The sequence below is a fragment of the Kogia breviceps genome, chromosome 3 (assembly GCF_026419965.1).
Source record: "Kogia breviceps isolate mKogBre1 chromosome 3, mKogBre1 haplotype 1, whole genome shotgun sequence".
NCBI lineage: Eukaryota > Metazoa > Chordata > Mammalia > Artiodactyla > Physeteridae > Kogia > Kogia breviceps.
The window spans coordinates 162,649,466-162,666,777 of record NC_081312.1 but is presented as its reverse complement, the minus strand read 5'-3'; the positions used below and the strand labels follow the sequence as shown (position 1 = coordinate 162,666,777).

The window sequence follows — 17,312 nt, the reverse complement described above, 5'->3', positions numbered from 1 at the left end:
TGGGGTGTAATTCCGACTTCAAACCCAGATCAGCGTCACCTGTTGCCTGTGGCCTCTTGGGAATATAGGGAGAGTGGAGATACACTATGAGGTTTCTCACTATACTGAAAATACTGTAGTAAATTATCAATGATGAAATATATTTTTTTCATGTGAATATCCTACATAGTCTGAACGTTTAGTAGGCTTTTACTAAGAAAAAAATATTTTTATGTACATGTGTTATTCCTCTCTTTAGACACTGGAGGGCGCTGGTGAAATGCTTAAATAATTGCTGGGGTTTTTTTAGTGTTCTAGAGGGCATTTGAATGTGTGTGTGTGAGTGTGTGTGTGTGCGTGTGCGCACATGTGTGAAAAGACATTTAGAAAACTCAGAAAAGACCATTTAGAAGTTTCCTTTTGTTTTTAAAAATTAATAAGCTACTAAAATTAAGATTAAAATCCTAAAAATTTCTTAAATTTTTAAGTTCAGCTTGTAAATCTTATTATTTCTAAGTTTAGCAAAGTTAAATAATCATTTTTAAAGGGAATATGTTTGAATTTTTTGTGCCCTTTGCAATTTTAGATAAATGTTCAAATATTTTTGGTTATATTTATAAATTTATTTTATTTTAAGAATTTTAATTGTCTGACAAACTTTCCCAAGTACTCTAATTCTTTTAGAATTTGAAAAAGAGATGCATGTATATGTATAACTGAATCACTTTGCTGTACACCTGAAACTATCACAACATTGTTAATCAACTATACTCCAGTATAAAATAAAAAGTTAAAAAAATCTAATTCTTTTAAAATCGAATAAAGTAAACTATAAATATGGTGATTAGTATTCTTATATGTTCCAGATTGTCTATAAACTAGTAAGATTTTTATTTAAGATCACAGGTGTAAATTATTTACTCAATTTACATATTTAAAATTGGAATTATAAGGCTGACTATGATTCTTTTAGGTCAAATACTCTTAAATATTATACATACTGCACTTTAAATGCTAATTATGCACAGATTCCTTGTCACAAGAACTTTAATAATCCTTATTTAATTAACTCATTCACCAGTGGCCAGTTATTTACTGAGTGCCTGTCATGTGTTCCTCATTATTCAGACCACTGAGGATAAACATTAAGCCCTCCCTGCCTCGCCGCCCCCACCCCAATCCCTGCCCTCATGGTTTATATGGTAATGAAGGTGGGGTGAAAGATAATAAACATGATAAGTAAGTTATATTGCATGTTAAAGGTGACGGGTACAATAGTGCACAAAGGAAATAATAGAGCCTGGTAAGGGGAAAGGAGGTTGCAATTTGAAATAGGATGGTTACTAAAGGCCTCAGTGAGAAAGAGGCATTTGACAAGGAGTTGGAGCAAGTGACACAGGGAGAATGCAGATGCCTGGAGGAAGAACATACCTGGCAAACGGAACCTGCAAAGGAGACTCAGAAGGAGGGGCTATTGAGGAACAAGGGAAACAGAGTATGATGTCCTGAAAGCCAGGCTGGAAAAAAAGTGTGTGCGGGGGGGCAGGTGGTGGTTCACCGGGTCGAGTGATGCTTACAGATCAAGAGGCGTGAGGGCGGAGGCTTGACCGCTGGATTCAGCAGCGTAGGGGTTCTGGCTGACTTTTGTGAACAGTTTCGGTGGAAGGATAGGGATGGACGTCTGACTTCGAGAATGAGAGGCAAGTAGAGGGCACTTCAAAGGGAGCGCTGTCAAAGGGAGCAAAGGGATGGCCACCGCCTGGAAGGGGTCAAGGGCTTGTAGGCTGTCGTGTAGGTTTCTGTGCCGCTGTGAACCAGGCAGCGGGTGGGGTGACATTGACGATGTGGAGGAAGAAGGGCCAGTTGTTGGCTCAGTGTTGTAAGCAGGCGAGAGGGGATGGGAAGCTGGTGCAGAGCACAGCATGGCCCTCCACCAGGAGCGGGTGGGCGTGTGGGTTTCTAGTGTAGAAACGAGGGAGAGTGCATGAGTCCAGGTAGGTAGATGTGGGGTGGGATTGTGAAATTTTGCTTCTGAAGCATCCAATTTCCTTGGTGGAGTAGGAAGCAAGGTCACCAGCCGAGACCGGATAGGGAGGATCTATGAGAGGTTTGAGGAAGGAAGAAGAGGGAGAGCCTAGGACAGTAGGCATGTGAATGGTGTAGAGAGATGTGGCCTAATTGCTGAACAGTTTTAAGAGCCCATTTGAGGCGTCTTGTCAGGATTTTAAAGTGAGATCAATCAGTGTGTGTGTGTGTGTGTGTGTGTGTGTGTGTGTGTGTGTTTGTGTGTGTGTGTTAAGCTGTGTTCAGCTTCAAGGTGCAGCGGTGGTATGGTGGAGTGTGAATTTCTCAGGGTTTAATGAATTAGGCAAAGCAAAAGTGGAACAAGAGAATGACAGGTGTCTACAAAAAACAATGATAATGATTGACCACGGCGTTTAAACTGGTAAAGAGTGAAGAGATGTTATGAGCAGAGAGTGAGGGACAGTGAAAAGGTAGCAGGATCAACGGATTACTGGTCTCAGTGGGGCTGAAAGATCATTGGAGTTGGTGTCCTAGAGAAAGCGAGCTGGAGAGACAGGAGAGGCTGGTCCAACAGTTTATGATCTGTGAGGATGAAGTCTGGGGTGTGGCCATGGGATCGAGTGGCCGAGAGATGGTGTCGGACGGGGTCAGGGAGTAGACCTGAGACCCGGGATGAGAGGCAGGTCATCTTATGCATGTCAAAATCACCAATCGTCAGGGCAGGAGTGGTGTCAGAGAGGTTGGTGAGCTAAAATGATCAGGAACTGAGGCAGGCTGACCCAGGTGCTGGTAAAGAACAGTGCCAACACAGTGGTTAAGCTGATTCGATCCTAAGACATGAGGTTCAAGCTGGGGGATGATGGTTTAAAGAGGAAAGAGACAGGACTATCTCCTGGGGCTAAAGATGCTTGCTCCTTAAGAAAACACCATGTCATCCCATAGGCTTGGGGTTACCTTCCCAAGATAACTTTTTTGTCCTTTGCCTTCCCAGCTTGCCGAGGCTTCTAAGTGATGCTTACCAGGCTGTGACAGGATCTTTGCAGCTCTCGTGGACATGCTGAACCCTAGGCAACAGTCCATAACAGAAACTTCGTTAATTAAAGGATGAGGTGGGATCATTGTATCCTATGCCTGAAACTAATATGACGGTGTATGTTGATTACACCTCAATAAAAATACATTTAAAAAAGAACGAAGTGTCCCATAGCCCACGCTTAGATTTGAGTCTAACTAACCAACCTAACTAAGATTGGTTTTCAAGTCCGATTCCATCTGTGGTTCTTACTAAGGTAGCTGGCTACACCATTTGATTAGGTTTTGTCTTTCTCTGGCTCTTAATATATAATCAATGTCTTTTAGTTTAATACTACATACTTTTGAGCCCATGTACCTCCCATTTCTTGGAATTACATAAAATATCTGATTGGATTCTGGGTATCACTTGGCTTTCCCTGATTATTTGGTTATAGCTTCCAAAATTATTCCACTGCCATGAAGCAGGCACCGCTGTCGGCTCTTGGTGTTTGTTTGTGGGGTTTCTTGTTGGGTAGAATATTTGGAGATCCTGTCATCCATGCACTCTTCTCTTTGGAGAAGGTTCACTGGGCATCTGATCCTCACTTTAGTTTAAAAAGAGAGCTTAAACTTGTGTTTTCAAGGGAGCTCAACACAGCTCTCCCCCCTCCCCCACCACCGCAAATGATTTTACAAAGTGAAATCGAGAGTGAATCTTGGTTTTACAAGGTGAACTCAAGGGTGGCAGACGGCAGCGGTGGTGATCTCTGGATGTGGCCTTCTCCCTTCCCACATGTTCATGTGACTGTGACGGGGTCCATTCTGGGGATTGGAGCTTGGACAGCAGAATGCTGGGCTCAGCAGGAGCCTCCGGCAGGAAACCTGTGCTTTCCCACTGTTCTTGGTGGGTCCAGCTTTGGCAAAGTCTCCTTAGTTTATTCAGCAGATGCTTCTGGTCACATTTAAATCACCTGTAAGGCTCTGAGGGCATTCTAAACACCAGACCCACCTGCTGAAGACATAATAAGTCCTAGTATCTGTGTGGGGCTTTCCTAGCTGCTTCCACGTTTGTGGTTCACTGGGACTCGTGCTAGCCCTGTAAGGCAACAACATGGCTCGTGTTTTTATGCACTTTGTACACGTGAAGGGCCAGCTCTGCATGGAGGGATGAGCAGAGGCTTTGTGGCCAGAGAGATCTGACTGTCACTTACCAGCCGGGAGACCTTGGACAGTTCCCTCACTTCTCTGGGCTCCAATCTTTTGCTTCAGGTGCAAAGCTGAATCCTCTAGGATTCTGTTACATATGCCATTCCCCTTCCCCTGCCAGTAAACCTCACCACCTTAGATACATTTTAGCTTATACGTGATGTTGTATTTGCAGAAAGAGCAAGAGAAAATCTGGCATTTGCAATGATCTGTGCCTTCTTTTTTTACATCACCCTTTTGACTGGAGCTTTTGTGATGCAGGTACCGTGATTCAAAACAAAGCAAAACTTTTTAAAGCCACTTATCAAAGTCCGCTAGAGGCTGCTGTTATCAAGGCTTTGCTCAACTAGCCAAAGGCCCTGAGGAGACAGCTGTGAACTTGGGCGTGCTTGGGGGTACCAGCTGCAACTTTTAAGTTGTCCTAGTTTTCGGTTGTTCATGGAAATGTCACACCTGCTTGCTTTTTTCCTTAGCCAAGCTAATCTCCTGCTTCCTGTCCTTTGCACCTTTGGCGTGAACAGAATATGCACTATTAAAGCAAAAATAAATATTAAATGCAAATTTTAAGAAATCTTCAAAATGGAAAAAAATAATAGTTACCTTAAAATATACTCATGAGAACTCCATGAGGTCACATTCATAAAGAGATTTCCTGGCACATCAGCACTGATGCAAGTTAAAGGATTTGCTCAGAGACACACAAGAAGAGGAACCCAGACTCAACGTAGGTTTTCTGAGTCTGGGGCAGGATTCTTTCTGCTCTGTCATGAGGTTTGTTTCCCAGGATGGAAACAACGGTTGCATTTCGGTTTTTTGAACATTGGTTCTGTTAAGAGATGGGGTATTTTTCATTTCAAGTTTAGCTTTAACATTTCAAAAAATGCACAGTTTCGCTTTTGCCAATAATGTCCACCAGAAGCAGGATTGTTGAGTTAAAGGTAAAGTGAACTTGTGATTTTAATAAGTATTTCCAAACTGCCTCTCAGAGTTTATATTCCCACCAGCCAGCAGTGGAGGAGGGTGGCTTTTCACCTCATCAATCACTGTGTGGGCTAATTGTCAAACAGGGACATTTGCCTATTTGGTGGGTGACAAATTCTATATGAGTGCAGGTTTAATTTGTTTTCTTAGCAATGAAGTTTAGCATCTTTTCATACATTTAAGATCATTTGTATTTGTGTGTGTGTGTCTGTCTGTCTGTGTGGTGTGTGTTTGTGTATGATCTATTCATGTCCTTGCTTTTTTTTGGGGGGGGATTGTTCTTTTCAGTTTTTAGTAGATCTTTATATACTTGATCAGTAAGCCATTTGTGTTTTACATGAGTGGCAAACATTTTTCAAATCTGTCATTCGTTTGTCTCTTGACTTTTTGTCTGGTGGTGGTGGGGTTAGTTGCTGGTGTGTGTGTATGTGGTTTATTTTACCGTGCGGAAGTTCCTTTTATGTTGTATTCATGACTTGTCACCATGCAGAAGGCTTTGCTGCCAGAGGCCGTCAGAGTTCTTGCCGATGTCCATTTCTAGTGAACTTTTACTCATATTAAACCTTCTCATCTTGCTCGGAACTCCTTATGGTTTTTTTCACACTAATTGCTATCACGTTGCCGTTCATCACTTATATACCCCCTGGTGGTATCTGCTTCTTTTCAAATTTTGCTTTTGTCTGTTCACTTAGACTGTTGAGTCATGGAGAGCAGAGGCCTTGCCTCCCACATCAATATCCCCCACTGGGTCCAGCACTGGGCTGGACAGTGACCATGGGTTCAAGAAGCACCTATTAAAGATCGGTGGACCAATCCCTAGCAAGCATGGAGGAGCTGGGGATGTCTCCCATTAAACCCAGGGGCCCACTCAGTAGCAGATCCCAGGCTGTGTCCCTGGGTGGGACCAGGCCATGTAGATGGCTCTTGGTCGAATGACAGCCGGCACAGTCCTGCCATCTTGGCCTTTCCCAATCTCTTCTTCAGCCCTCCTAAAATCTCCAGGAACCATTCCTGTCCTGGGAGAGCTGGAAATGGACTCACATGTAACCTCCCTCACTAGCTGTCCCCTTTCCAAGCCCGGAGGCCTGAAAGCAGCCGGCTGAAGGAAGAGGAATTGAAACCAGCCAGGGGTTCAAGAAGCCATCCGTTTTAATGGGGGTGAGAGGGGAGGGAAGGGAATGCTGAGTGCCCCCATCTTCTGGCCTTGTCTGGGGAAGGTGGGTGTGCGGAGGGGAGAGGGGCTCTGCATGCCCTCTTCTCGGGCATTGGGTCATGAGGGAACAGCATGGAGGGCAGGAGTGCATGACCTTTGCCTCTCATCGTGGGGAAGAGAGAGGAGATGCAGAATGTAGGTGGAGACATCAATGGCCTGGTATCTGTATTGGTGTGTGCAAGTGCAGAGGAGCAGGGAGCTGGGCCAGAGGCAGGAAGGAGCAGAGGGGTTGAGCAGTGACGCAGCCTGGAAAACAGGGCAGATTCCTCCAGTACGAACCAACACTCCCCTCCACCCTGACCTCTGTCCTTGTCCCAGATGGGCCGCCCTCCTGCTGTCCTCTGCTTCTACTTCTTCCGTCCAATCTGGGCCATCAGGTGGGCGTTGGCAGCTGCCTTGGCTCGTAGGTTCTTGGCCTTGGCAATGTTGAAGAGGATGTTCATGATGTTAGTGGGGACATCGAGGGACAGAGTGAACTTGGTGCGCCTGTCACTCTTGGCCTTGTCCTGGTACAGCCTCCGCTGGAGCTGCGCCTGGGACAGGTATTTGTGCCGGGTGCTTCTAGCCCCACCGCCGCCCCCAGAGCCAGGGAAGGTCCTGTTTTCCTTGTCTTCCTCCTCGTCCTTCTCCTGGTCTTCTCCTGAGAGTGAGTCTTGGCTGGGCAGGGAGGGGAAGCTTCTCTTGCTCAGCAGGGGCGCATCCTCTAGCTGGCTCTTCTTGGCCTCAGACAGGGCTATGTTGAGGCAGCTGAAGATGGACTCGGCTTTGTACAACTTTTGAGAGAGGCCTGTCCTGGGGGCCCCTAGGAGCAGCAACGGTAGCAGCAGGAAGTGGGCTGGTATCAGCATCTCTCCCTGTGGCAGAAAAGAGCAATGTGTGAAGAGGGTGTGAGAGGGGCTCAGGGCTCAGGAGGTCATGGATCAAATCCAGTAGGGCTTTGTTCATGTGCAACTTCACTGGTCGTCAAAGTGTGGTCTCTGAACCAGCAGCATCATGTGGAAATTTGTTAGGAATGCGAAGAATTTTCAGGTCTTGCTCCAGAGCTAGTCAATCAAAAACTCTGGGGCCAGCAATCTGCACTTTCACAAGCCTGATTATGACTGATCCTCGCTTTAAATAATCCAAATGTATGAACTAGCTGCGTAGCACGCAGGGAAGGCAACACAGACTCTGCAATTAGTCAGGCGTAGGCTCAACTTCCAACTTGGTCCTTATTTGCCTGAGGGTGGTGGGTAGATTGGTTAACCTCTGAGAATGTCAATTTCTTCATCTGATAATTGGGGATAATAATAACTACCTCATAAAGGTTAAGTGAAAGATTAAATTAAAATGGAAAAGCTCCTGGTCTAACCAAATACTTAATGAAGACGGTTGGTTCATAACTGTTTATATATAAATCATCTCCAGGTCCTATTAGGATAAGATTCAGTACACACACAACCATCTCAGAAGTGATCTGTCTATATCCATATATCTATAAATATACTATAAATTATATAAATAATAGAATATAAATATAAATTATATAAATTATATCAATATAATATAAATATAGATATACAAATATGCCAGGTAATTGGATCCTGCAGACCAGTATCTTTGTTGTGTTGTGTTTCTGGCTTTTCCTTTTTGTCTATACACCATTTGCTCCATCCTAACCCAGACAGGCTCTCCTTGCCTTGAACTCATTCTAAGTCAGCAGTTCTCAAGCTTTGGAGTATTTAGAATCATGTGACTGGATTGTTCAAACACCAGCTGCTGGGCCCCATCCCAGGCATTTCTGAATCAGTAGGTTTGGGGTGAGGCCTGAGAGTCTGCATTTCTAACACATCCCTAGAAGATGCTGATACTGTGGGTTCATGGACCACACTTTGAGAACCACTTTCTCAGTGTTCCAATCCATCTCTGAGATCCTTAGAACTGTGTGTCCAATTCCCTGAGAACATTTTACAGGTGTGTGTGTTGACTGTGGAAAAGTGGACTTTTTTTTCCTGTCAATATTGTGTCAATAACCAGACTTCCTGCTTTATCATTTACCAAGGAGCTCCTTAGTTGTTCTGCATAAAAGTAGCATGAATTGTGGCTTAGCTTAGAATTAGCTGCCTCACACCTTGGAGGCATCTTAAAGCTGGAAAAACTTTCAAAGGGCTTGTTGAGGCCGAAAAGATTTTAAAAACCAAAAACCAATTGACAAAGAAAGGGTTAACACGGGTGGGGAAGTTGTCTTCTCTGTCACTCTATCCCTTTGTACCCCGCTCCTTTCCTGGACCAGACTCAGCCCTGGCCTCCCACTAACTTGCTCAGCAATTAAATGCTCTGGGTGCCAGTATTTCCATCTGTGAGATCAGGGGATTGAGTTCCAGGCTCTTCCCTCTCTCTCTGTCTATCTCCTTGTTTAGTTTTGTTTAGCATTTGCAGCATAAAAGAACAGAAATGGCCTTTTCTCCTCACTGAAGTCTGATTCCTAAGCAAGTTTCTCCTCTTATGTTCTTTGGATTTTTTTGCCACTACCCTAGTGCAACAACACAAAAGTTTAAGATTTCCCTCCTACCTGCTCTGAAAACAAGTGGTCCCCACCTAGTTAGATTTAAGAGGTAAAGTTCTACATCTTTATTTTTCTCATTTGGATACCTGAAACGGAGCCATTCTTTGGGGTTATTATAAGCAGTGCTTCTCTGAAAATACACACTTATTTCTGAGAGCTGTGACAGCCACGTCACGCCCTAGGATGAGAGGCACTGAGGAACCTGGGCTGGCCTGAAATTCAGAGCACCTGCGAGGGAGAGAGTGCTCGAAGGAAAAAAGTGAAGCGAGAAGGCAAATGCACAACTCTGTGGCTTTGCCCAGTGCCAGCCCCGTTTTCTAGCAGCGAGGAAGGCGGAGCTAGTCCTCATGTTACCCAGCTCGTCTGCAAACACTGATAAGATGTTGAATTAGAAAACACTTTCTAAAACGTAACTGCTGAACCTAGGGGGCATTAAAGCATTTCAAAAGGTATTATAGGAATGAGCTGTGGACTCGTGGAAGCGCTTATGTGTCACATATACACACACAGACTTCCAAGCAATTCACCCTCAAGTGAGCAGAGAGGGTTCACTCATGAAAGACCCTTCCCCCCAAGAGGAAAGAGAGGCCAGGAGAAAGTTGACATGTTACAGATAACACTTGTCATTGACGGCATTCGCATTCATGTTCTTACTTCATTCATTCTCAGAAGAGGGGTGTGCATGTGTGTGTATGGGTGTGTGTTTGCTGGATTGCTATGTTAGAGGAGAACATTGCAGACAGGATTTCTCAGAAGACTTGGACATCAGATGGAGACAGCAAACATCCATCTTTATGGTCCCCCCCTTCACAGGTGGCACCTAATCATTACAGACATCTGTCCCCTCCCTCCAGTGTCCCCAGTATAGCCAGGGGAAAAGGGCTCTAGGCTTTGAGGGCAGAGGACGTGGGCTGGGAAGCTCCCCTACCTTCAAATGCCTTCCATCAACCACTTAACCTCTCAGTTGTCACATCCTAAAAAGGAGACATTACCTGCCTCACAAGTGCATCAAGAGAACGAAAGGAGATGCCCTTGGTAACCAATAAAGGCAAGCATCCTCTGGCTCGGGCAGGCAGCGGGGCACTGTACCCTGAAGTTTCTACCCCCCACCTTCCCCCATCCACCCCATTTGTAAACACGATTTTCATATTCACAGCTAGACTCTGTTCAGAAAAATACATTTGTAAGAACCCATTCTGCCCCAGTCTATTACCTTTTGCAAAGCAGGTCTCTCTACCAATGAAGGGAGGATCATTTTGCGACCCCCCTGAGAAACCTGCCCATGGTCCCTTTAGAGCCAACTTCTTATTTAAAACACAGACCTTGGTGTTCAGCACGGTGCCCCCAGGGGCGTTTGCAACTCTCATCTCTTACCCCGTCCAGTCCCCAGCACCTCCTGCCTAATTTAGGGCAAATCAATTTATCCTTCATAAAGAAGTCCCCAACCAAAACCTTACCCGTGAGTGGACGTCCTTCCAGAGTGGAAAAGCGCAGTGAGATGTGCAGCAGCTTCAGGACCGGGAGGTCTGCCCCAGGACCATCCCCCCGATCTTCAGTCTACGCTGGGGTCGCTGGCTCCTTTTCTCGTATGGTTCGTAAGTGGGCCGTGATATTTCCTCTCTATGGAAACCACTTCACTCCCTCGTGTGTGTGTGTGTGTGTGTGTGTGTGTGTGTATATAAAAGTGACAAGTCACGGGGTGGATTGTAAATCCAGGCGCAGTGTCTACACTGGGATGCAATGCCGTTTAAAATACAACCGAAGCAGCTGTTGGCGTCATGGAGATGACGGGCTGCCGGCATCCTCGACCCCTCCTATCCACCTTCCCTCCCAGCCCTCCCATCACTTCCCCCTGTGCCCTTCCTGCCCTAGCAACTTGATTCACTGATAAAAAGGAAAAACACTCTGTTGAACTGAGAAGCAGCTTCTTTGAAGAGTTTTATTACTCACCTTAGTTCTTATTAACTTCAGCTTTCCCGCATCCCTGTCTCTCTACCCCTCCTTTGGGAAACCTGGCACCAAGACCTGCTTGAAGGTAGAGAAGAAAGGTCCTTTGCTGTCCTGTGATTCTTGTGGCTTCTGCCTTGCAGTGCTCTCTCTGGCTACTTACAAGGCTCTAGATGTTTGCGTTCATCAAGGGGCACGCAGAGGGGGTAGACACCTACCTAGAGCTTTTGGTGGGAAATCACTGGAACTTTGACCCTTTTTATTTATCTATGCATCCAACATCTTTAGAGCACCTGCTGTGTGCCAGGTCTTGCCAGGACCCTCAGGAATTCAAAGTGAATTAAGACCCCTGTTCCTATAAGGCATCAGCAGTTTAGAAAGATATGTAAAAGCAGGATGATTTCTGTGTGGCAAATGCCATAGCATGGAAGGGAGCATCCCTGTCCTGGAGACTCGAGACAGGTAATGTACCAGAGCAGAGCAGAGAGGGACCTGCAGGAGGCAGGTGGTCTGGAGGTAGGGGGGCTGCATGCGGCAGAGGCTGGGCTCACACTGGGAGGTACTATGAGTTGAATTTTACTCTAAATGTAATGGTGTAGGTGTAAGGGGATTTAGGCAGGTGACCCCCTTATTTCACAGCTGAGACTGTGAGAGAAGTGACTTGTGGGGATTACACAGGCGCTTGGTGACTGAGAATCCAGGTCTCAGGTGGGCCCAGATCTCTTTTCACATCCACCTTGAACCTCAGGCTTAACCATCAGGAAGGGCCGTGCAAGACCACCTTCTCTCCAGGTCTCCAGGTCAGACCACGGCTCCCATCCTGGATGGGCACTTTTGGATCTTGAAATTCCTCTATGATGATGAAGAGGTGAGTGGACTTCCGGAATTATCAAAACTCTTCAATGCTCACAGGTATCTGTGTGAAGTGCACGGAAAGCCCTTATCCAGAAGGACCCCAAGCTCTGGCAGCTTCTGCCTTCATTGTGGCTACTTGGGGATTGGACCTCACTCCCGCTCCTTCTTTTGGAGCTGCGTGTCTCTCTGGCCGGCATCCTCCTGAGATTAGTGGCAGCATGAAACTAGGAGATCTAAAGTCATTCGTTCGTATATTCTGGTCTTTGGGAGAAGGTTGTTGTTTTTGTTTGTTTGTTTTTCCCATTTCAGATCCTGAGGCAGTAATGGCATTTGTGGAGGTTGAGGGGTAAAGAGATGGAAATCTGAGTTTCACTCCCTCTTCTACCTTTCTGAGCTCTGACATGCCAGGAGGGCAGTCTTGTGAGGATACCAAACATTGCTCCCCCAGAGCGGGGGTCCTCAGCCTTGGCCCCCCTGATGTTTGGGGCCAGGTGGATGTGGAGGGGCTGTCCTGATGTTTGGCAGCTTCCCTCTAGCTACTTGATGAAGTATCAGCCCTCCCTTGCCCAGCTGTGATGACCAGAAATGTCTCCAGATATGTTCCCTGGTGGCAAAGTTTCTCCCTGTCCCTCTCCCACGCCATGAGAACCACTGCCCTACGGTATGGGGTTTAGAAGGAGAGACAATGGAAGTTGGCTTCTCTTTTTGTGATCTGCCCTGACTCCTCTCAACTTCCTAGAAAACCTCCCCACTTGAGGCTGGAGCTCCATGGCACCAAACCATCTTTGTGTCAGGGGCTGGTGGCTGTCTGCTGAGCCTGCCGGCCCGTGTCCAGACAGAGATGGGCTCCTGCGTTCCCACTGGCCCATCCCAGGTCACCCTTGGGATTGGCTGATGGCTCCCAGGAGCTCTGAGGGTGGAGAGCAGGCAGGCTCCACGGGATGCTCAGAGATGTGGGCAGAGGGGAAGGGTCCTAAAGGTACTTTTCTTAGAGACAAAAACTTCAAGAAGCAGTCTGTTTGCTTTACAGCTTAAAAAGTGCTTCTGGCTGCATCTGAGGGAGGATTGGAGACAGTCTTGGAAAGAAAGAGGATGATTAGTGAGCAAAAATCGCCAGCGTTTTGGTTCATATAAATGATGATTTCCCTTCCCACCCTTCTCTGAAATGCACATGAAGCATGCTGCTATGCTGGCCCATTTCTCTGGCCTTGGTGAGCCATCGGTATTGAAGCTGAATCCAGCCTCTGTACCCTGACACCGAATTAATTCTCAGAGCAGAGTTTTGCGTGAAGTAGAAAAGAATAGTTTTATTGTTTTGCCAGGCAAAGGGGGCCACAGCGGGCTGATGCCTTCAAAACTGTGTGTCCCAACCTGCAGGGGGTAGTGAGGAGTTTTATAGTAATGGTTTAAAGAGGGAGTGATCAGTTTGTGGACATTCTTCTGATTGGTTCTTGGTGAGGTCATCGGGAGTCAGCAGTAGACCTTCTGGTTCCAACCCGTCTGGGGTCTACGTGCTTCTGGGCAGCACACAGTTAACTTCTCCCACCTGGTGGGGGCTTCAGTGTCTGCAAAACAGCTCAAAGGTATTGTTATGTGTATCCCTTGAGGGGGAACCAGGACCCTGCCCCAAGGCTGCACTATTGTTTCTCTTGACTGCTCTTCCCCTGTCTCCGGGCCCCCTCCCTTCCCAGATTAACATCTGTTTGAACCTGTTGGAACTCAGGGAAGGTCAGGGAGGCTGAATGAAGCCCATTTCCTGTTATCAAGAAATGAGGACACAGAAGGGATTTTGTGCCTAGGAGCTCCACAGGGCCCTGCTCGGTATAGGTATCTTCCATGAATTCATCTCTATGAATGAAGGATGTAAATACTCTGTTGAGAGTATGTGGAGGGCCCAGGTGGGGAGAAAATCTGATCAGCTTCCTATATAGATAGAAATGGCTCTTACTTATAAAGCTCATTTCACCAAAGTGCCCAAAGCACTTACACATAATAACATAATTATTTTCTTAACATCTGAGCTAGGCAGTAAAAGAAAAAGATAAGAAAAAGGAATTAGGGAATTGGAAGGACGCTTGATTTATAGCAGAGAGGCTTTACCTTGGTGTCAGGAGAAAGGGTTTTCACTTCTGCCTCAGTTTCTAGCTTGGTGACTGGATTGGGACGGTCACTTACATTCTCTGCTCCTGTTTCATAAAATGTAGATTAGTGTATCTTCCTATTTTTCTAAGGTCAGTGTCAAGATAGTATTTGTAAGAACTTGATAAAGTTTTACATGGACGCAGAGTACTATTCATCCTTATTTTTCAATTCTCCCCTTATTTCCCTTTTACTGATTTTTAGTTTACTTGACTCCTCAGTTTTCGGAGGGTGTGTGTTAATCTCCCATTGTACTTGTGGGTTTGTTGATTTCTTTTTGTAAGTCTGTCCGTTTTTGCTTTATCTATTTGGAGTGTTGGATATATACAGATGGCCCCTTTTATCATTTTACTATAAACACTTTCATGCCAAATAAGGGTTGCCTTAGAGTCTGCTTTGTCTGATACCAAAATTACTATTCCAGTTTTCTGTTGGTTAACATTTGCTTGGTGCATTTTTTCCAGTTTTTTTTCTGTGTCAAAATTCTTTTGTAGATGGCATATACTGAAATTTTAAAAATCCAATCTAGCAATCTCTGTATTAACAAGGCATTTGACACATTTGTACTAATAGTGATCACTGATGTGACACATTTGTACTAATAATGATTACTGATGTATTTGGATTATTTTCTGCTATTTTACAGTGTGCTTTCTATTTGCACTGTTGTTTTTCCTTTGTTTTATTCCTGGTTTTCCTTTTCTGTATTCTTCTAGATTGATTAATTCTTCATTTCATCTTTCCCTCTATTATTTTATAATACAAACATTTAAAGCTACAATTTTTCCTCTAAGCACTGTTTCACTATATCCTGCAACAAATGAACAGGGCCCCCTTTAACCTGCTGAAATTATTCTGGTCTGTTGGGTAGGGGAGACCCTTGCCTTGACTCACATTTTTCCCAACAGGCAGGACTGATTTAATTACTAATATTAGTACTTCTGCAATAATAGCACACCCATTACACTGCATTTACATTCAGTCCTTTCTGATATGGGTTCTCCAATGCTCTCTCCCATGGGCCTATCAGAAATCGGTTTCATTGGACTTTGCATCCACCTTGCAACCAGCAGCAGTGGAAACAGGTGGGTAAAGTTCCAGCCTGTCTCCATGTCCAGGTGCCCTGGCAAATCACAGACATCTTATGATCCTCTCTGATGGACTTTTGGTGGCTGATTGATTCCTAGAGCGAAGCTCCTGGGGGCCGCTGGTAAGAGGCAGCTGCCTCCTCAGGGCCACGTGAAACAGAGCATCAGAGCTCTCTGTCTCCCTTCAGGGAAGGGGGGACGTTGTCTTCTTGGGTAGCCTTGCAGGGCTGTCCCATTGTCGCCTTCCCAAATGTGGGTCTAATCACAGCGCTCTGATTACCTGACGTGTGGACAAGGTGATCAATACCAACAGATCCACTTAGGGGATATGTTTTCTCTAGTGACAAGGTGACCTCTCCACAAAGCAGCAGACTGGGTGTGATCCCAGGCAGGGGGGCCAGGATGGCGAGCTCACCTGTGGTTCTGCACAGGGGCCGAGTCAGTAGTCATGGTGGCCAAGCAGCCCACATTCTTCCAAGGGCAATAAACTCTCCTCTGCCACCCCCAGCCCTAAATGTGTTTTGGAACCTCTGTCTACATACCTGCAGGTTAATCAGGTACTGCACTCAATCAATTCACCAATCAATCAATCAGAAATAAAGCCAGTATGTTCCTATCTGCTGTGAATTTTAATCCGTTTCCCTTGTCAAGCCTAGGCTTTGAAGCTGGCTGTGGTCCATTCCTGCCTGTCTCTGTTTGTCTGTAAGCAGCATGAGACTGAGATTTATGCCAGGAAAGGTACAACTAACACAACATCTGAAGTTTAGTAGAGACTCCACAAGGAAAGCTGATTCTCCTTATTCAGTAGCTGCATATATATATGTATACACACAATTGCAATCAATCACATATACCTGAACAGATATTCTTTAGGTATTTTAAATGCCTTTGTTTCCATGAACTTTTCTAGAATCATAGAGTGTTTGGCCTAAAAGAGAGGCCATGCTGTAGTTCAATCACTTAGCTCAGGTCACACACAGGTTACCCTCATAGCTCAGGCCCCCGACACTAACATTCTTGAAGGTCATCCTCTTTTGCAAAGCTGGATGAGGCTGCATTTCTGACCATGAGGAGGGAACAGGACTTGGCCTTGAGAGTGAGGGATTGTTTCAGACATGGAGCCCATAATTGAAGATCATATTATTGTAATGAAGTTAAAATGAGAAATTATTAGAGATTTATTCAAAAAGACAAGTTGTAGGGAGTCAGACTGCACTGAGATTCCATTTTACCTCTAATAATCAAGGAAAGGTGAAGAATGTATGTGTGGGTCTCCACAGCTCGAGGCTGGGTTAGCAGGGAGTGGTACCTCTATAGTCAGCTTTCGAGAGTGTGAAGTCATACAATTAATTTCCATTATAGAAGCTGAAGGAGTAATTCAAATTTCAAGGAGTACGCTTGTGTGTATATATACGTGTACAAGACAGGGAAAGTAAGGGGAGAAAAAACAATGGATAAATCTGCAATTTTGGCCAGTAATTGTTAGGAGGTTAGGGAGAGAAGCTGCTATAAGCAGGTTCACCCCATGATGCCAGATCACTGGCCAAATGGGCAGGGTCCTCCACTGCTGATGCTCTCTCTTGTTTTGTTCTGCAAGTCAAAAAATAAACACCACTTTGCCAGTTCTGCCTCCACCCAACAATGCCCCAGATTCCTTACTCCAAGTAAAAGGAAGATCATGAGTAGGATGAAAGGCAGCTGTCTTGATAAAGCTTTCCCCCTTGATTCTACTATTGTAGAAACATTCAATAAATTCAATCATCCCTCCAAATCAGGTTCATCAGAAACCTACTAAGGACAAGGAACATAAGTGCTAAGTACTTAGTACTAAGTATTATAGTAAGTACTAAGTACTACAGGAGCCTGCTGCTCAAAGTGTGGTCCATGGACCCCAAGGCTCAACATCCCTGGGAGCTTGTTAGAGATGCAGAATTTCAGATCTCATCCCAGACCTAATGAATCAAACTCTTCCTTTTAATAAGAGCCTCAGGGGAGAAGAGCAGCTATGGGAAGCACTAACAAATGGCTTTATTTTAATTAATTAATTAATTAGACTTTGCGGGGCTGCTTGCGGGACCACCAGGGAATTCCCACAAAAGGCTTTATTACAGGAATATTTTTGTAGGCATGTTTGAGGAATCAGGTGATTGAATGAGAAGAGAGCCTTGCAAGAAGATTAGAAATGATCAGCTTTTTAATCCTTTGTGGAACACAGCTTGACTTTACCCCAGGGAAAGCCGAGGGGAATAGTGTCACTTTGCTCCCATTAGGGTCTGTAGCTTTGGGAAGGACACCATGTTACCGTGGTGGGGGGCTGGAA

General features: G+C 45.3%; 1 protein-coding gene across 1 annotated transcript; it reads right to left on the bottom strand.

Moving 5' to 3' along the window:
* Positions 1-6,765: 6,765 nt before the first annotated feature.
* UCN3 (urocortin 3) lies at positions 6,766-7,266 on the bottom strand. The gene has a single exon (XM_059057136.1). It carries the CDS (start codon positions 7,264-7,266, stop codon positions 6,766-6,768), a length of 501 nt encoding a protein of 166 aa, XP_058913119.1.
* Positions 7,267-17,312: the final 10,046 nt, after the last annotated feature.

Bases quoted from the DNA above. Each gene is read 5' to 3' on its own strand.
- UCN3 (XM_059057136.1), bottom strand. From the start codon at position 7,266: ATGCTGATACCAGCCCACTTCCTGCTGCTACCGTTGCTGCTCCTAGGG.